General features: G+C 35.0%; 2 protein-coding genes and 1 long non-coding RNA gene across 3 annotated transcripts in view; 1 reads left to right on the top strand and 2 right to left on the bottom strand.

Annotated features, from left to right (window-relative positions):
- Positions 1-925, bottom strand: part of LOC109582996 (uncharacterized) — a 2,945-nt gene extending 2,020 nt beyond the window's left edge. The window contains exon 1 of the long non-coding RNA XR_002185315.1: positions 751-925. This is a non-coding gene — a long non-coding RNA (uncharacterized LOC109582996). The remainder of the gene's footprint in view (positions 1-750) is intronic.
- Positions 926-1,025: 100 nt separating this feature from the next.
- On the top strand, positions 1,026-2,853 carry LOC100636286 (putative transporter arsB). Its single transcript, XM_019998130.1, is given in 2 exon segments — positions 1,026-2,397; positions 2,399-2,853. Coding segments are annotated over 2 exon segments (1,713 nt in total). The 5' UTR covers positions 1,026-1,062; the 3' UTR covers positions 2,777-2,853.
- Positions 2,854-3,932: 1,079 nt separating this feature from the next.
- Positions 3,933-4,316, bottom strand: LOC105313229 (putative transporter arsB). The gene has a single exon (XM_011406478.1). The coding sequence runs from the start codon at positions 4,314-4,316 to the stop codon at positions 3,933-3,935; it is 384 nt and encodes a 127-aa protein (XP_011404780.1).
- Positions 4,317-4,318: the final 2 nt, after the last annotated feature.

Here is a 4,318-nt window from a genome sequence, read left to right as displayed (position 1 = left end):
AGAATAAATTTGACCATGTGGCTTGCTTTTCATGCAGAAATAATGAATTTTTGGTTTTAAAGCAGTACTGTAGTCAAATACAATGCATGAATTAAAATGCTAACCCCCCAATTCCATGCACACAATATCACCCTATCATCACCCAAAAGGAGAAACCTCTGCTTGTTTTGTAAAAGCTGTAACAGGTACGACAGTGGACTGTTCGCAGAAACAGTATTTCAGATATTACTCCTCTCACATAGCAAATCAGTAAATGAAACTATGACAGTTCCATGCACAATGATTGTGGAAACATTTCCAATGATCTTGTTAGTCTATTTTTACCCGTGTAATGGAGCAACAGGTACAAAAAGTTTTGAAAATTTGCAAGTAACAGAAATTTGAACAATATCACAGTATATTTGCAAAATAACAATGGTATCATTATTTTTTTCATTATAGTCATGTTACACAAACACTAAAGTATTGAAATATTATTAAAATAACAAAAAATCAACATTGGTTTAAATACAGTCTTCCTTTGAATGTCGTTGATGAGTAGCTATTTTTTGACCACACCCACCAAAATCCAATCACGGACCCTGTGTCAGCCGGTTTGTACTGGTTTGAATGGATCATGTGACCTAGTTTCCAATCCCGGTTACGTAGTCTATAATATCTATGATATAATATGTTCTACTCCAATCATGCAGCAACAATACACGCATTAATTGTTTTGCAACCCTTAAACTACTTTAGAACTTAACTAACTTAAATAGTGTGCTCAATAGCGGTTGCTGTGTAGATGCTACTGTATTAGAGTAATCAGTATACTGTATGGTATAGACCCGGGAGCAGCACAGATATACTCCATGATTCATCTTGCCTTTAAGGTGTGGCTCGAAGGTGTAGGCTCTAGGCGTGGCTATAAGGTTAGGACTATTGCGGTATTGGCAATGCAAGCATGATGCAAGAACTTTTAATTTTCCGATTCATTTGATGGGAAAGGTTTCCGGATCGGGTGAAGAGACTCAAGTCAAGTGCTGAAATATTTTGCTCTGTGTCTATCTCCTTATTAGCAGGATGGAATACTTCAGCAATCATTCATCTAGTAATGCTACTTGCTCCTGTGATACCAACCTTTATGTGCAAATCACTGGATCTATACTTTTTGTCATGGTGTGGCCATTTGTTGTTCTTGATATGAAATGGTTTCCTCTTGGAAGGCCTGCTGCTGCATTAGTTGGAGCTGCCTTTATGGTATTGTTTCAAATTGTTTCTCAAAGTGATGTGTATGCAATTCAAGGGCATCAAGATAATTTGCAGACAGTGTTTCTCCTGGTTGGGATGATGATGCTGTCTTATTACTATGATCGTGAAGGTATTCTGAGAGTACTTATGCTGAAAATATTTGGTAAGAACAAGCCATTCCAATCAATAATCTGGAAAGTTTGCTTGATGTCTGCTATCCTCTCTGCATTCATTACAAATGACGCTGCCTGTCTTGTTGTTACACCTCTCATTCTTACGGAATTCATCAAGCAAAAACGTGACCGTTGGGAGCTGCTACCATTGTGTCTTGGTATAGCAACATCAGCCAACATTGGGAGTGCTGCTACAATATTTGGCAATCCACAGAATGCTTTCATAGCTTCAACAGCTAGGGTGTCTTTGCTTGAATTTTTTATAGCAGAGCTCCCAGCAGCTATACTAGGTTTGATAATCAATGTCGTGCTAATATACTTGTTTATGCTAATTCGTATGAAAATGAGAAAAGAAGAAGGGAATCATCTAAATTCTGAGGCTCAAAGTTCTAGGATTGCAGCACGCTCACGAAATACTTCTATTGCCAGTGAAAGAGAAGCTACAGTACAAAGTTATGAAGACCCTCAAGTTAGGAATGAATCTTTAACTCTTTCTATCTCAGGGGAACATGAAGCAACAGCAATGAGCTATGATCAGAGTGGTAATGGAGCTACACATTTCAATACAAGTGCTATTAATCGCAGTACTAGTATGCTTGTACAACTGCAGCAATCTTCTGGTGAAGCATTACCAGAGGATGTTCAAGTTAATGATTCAGTAAACAATGATGATGAGGACAAAGCACCAGCTGAAAAAACAAGGTTCCAAATCATTCGTCGCAAAATATTTCTAGTTTGGCTCGTGTTCGTTACACTTCTAATGGTTGTGTTACTTGCTATACCTAATCAAATTGCCGACTTCAATCTTGGTTGCATTCCTTTGGCTGCCAGCATTTTTACAATGCTGATGGACACAATTCTCAATCGTAAGTATGCATATGATGTAATGGTCAAAATTGATTGGACAGTCATTCTTATGTTCATGGGTCTTTTTGTCTGGCTTAGAGGTTTCCAAAACACCTGCTTTCCAAAACACCTGCTTTCCATTCATGGCATTTGAGCATTTAGCTCCTCACATGAATCTTAATACGATTGAAGGTGTTCTACTATTTTCTGTCTTTGTCATCATTGGTTCTAACATATTCAGTAATGTACCACTAGTGATATTGATTGTTGGTCGTATATCTGACCTCTGTGATGATTGTGGACCATTAGGTGGGTTACTCCTTGCCTGGATTTCTACTATAGCTGGTAATTTCACTCTTATTGGAAGTGTGGCTAATCTCATTGTTGCAGAAAAAGCACGAAGCTCAGCCGAGTATCGTATTTCATTTCTTGGTTACTTCATATTTGGTTTTCCATCTACACTGCTGATATTGTACGCGTGCCTCCCAGTAGTCTATTTTATGGGAAAACTTGCTGCTAAAATATAAACTATTCATTACAAGAGCTGTTTGAGTGCATTGCTGAACTGATTAATTTGTTTTTATTGAATTAATATAACTCATTTTAATTGAAATAAAAGTTCCCTACGACAATGCTACATCGTACCATTATAATGCTACTACTAACATGGATTGCTGTCAGTGACAACAGTGTAAATAGGATAGTTTCAATTGTCACAATTATTGCTGACTTTTTAAAAATTTTCAATCATATAAGTAATATTAGCCTGTAAACTTATCCATAAAAATTAAGAGTTCTGGTTTATGAAAAATACTAAAAGTAAATACTATTTGTTAGATTAACTTACTCTTACTTATGTAACACAAGTTACACTTTTCTATTATATCTATGTTGCAATGTCTTTTGAAATTTTTCATTTTTTCTTTGGAATGGGTTGCTATCTTTTGATCTAAGTCTTTCTCCCACTAAAAAACTATATGAAGGTTAAAAAGTTTTTATAGAACCATTTTCTTAACTCTTTTAATGTCGATCATCCATGCACCTGTCACTTATTATGTCCACATGAGAGGTTAGATTACATAATGGTAATTCTAATTCAGTCTATTTTTACAAGAGGATTGTAATTAAATGTGTATTTGTAATTGAGGTTTTGTAACTGATCTCAGCTCTGAAGTCCACCTGTGCTAATAGATCTAAAGTGACCAATAATAAAATTAATCCATTATACAGAGTGCATTTTATTGTTTAAGTTTTAGGAATCTTTAAATAATTTTAATTCTTATGAAAAAATTGCAAAAGTCATTGCAAGTTAAATATAATAGAAAAGCGTAACTTGTGTTACATAAGTATGAGTAAGTTAAATCTAACAAACAGCATTTACCTTGTACTATTTTCATAAACCAGAACTTTAATTTCTTATGGATAAGTATATAGCCTGATATTACACATAATATGAATGAAAATTTTTAAAAAGTCAGCAATAATTATGACAAAATAAAACTATCCTATTTACACTGTTGTCACTGACAGCAATCCATGTTAGTAGTAGCATTATAATGGTATGATGCAGCATTGTCATAAGGGACTTTTATTTCAATTAAAATGAATTATATTAATTCAATAAAAAAATTAGCCTAACTAATAGTTCAGCAATCCACTCAAACAGCTCTTGTAATGAATTGTTTATATTTTAGCAGCAAGTTTTCCCATAAAATAGACTACTGGGAGGCACGCATATAATATCAGCAGTGTAGATGGAAAACCAAATATAAAGTAACCAAGAAATGAAATACGATACTCGGCTGAGCTTTGTGCTTTTTCTGCAACAATGAGATTAGCCACACTTCCAATAAGAGTGAAATTACCAGCTATAGTAGAAATCCAGGCAAGGAGTAACCCACCTAATGGTCCACAATCATCACAGAGGTCAGATATACGACCAACAATCAATATCACTAGTGGTACATTACTGAATATGTTAGAACCAATGATGACAAAGACAGAGAATAGTAGAACACCTTCAATCGTATTAAGATTCATGTGAGGAGCTAAATGCTCAAATGCCATGA

Source organism: Amphimedon queenslandica, unplaced genomic scaffold (assembly GCF_000090795.2).
Source record: "Amphimedon queenslandica unplaced genomic scaffold, v1.1 AMPQUscaffold_13339, whole genome shotgun sequence".
In the NCBI taxonomy this organism is placed as follows: Eukaryota; Metazoa; Porifera; class Demospongiae; order Haplosclerida; family Niphatidae; genus Amphimedon; species Amphimedon queenslandica.
This window is presented reverse-complemented; position numbering and strand designations above follow the sequence as displayed.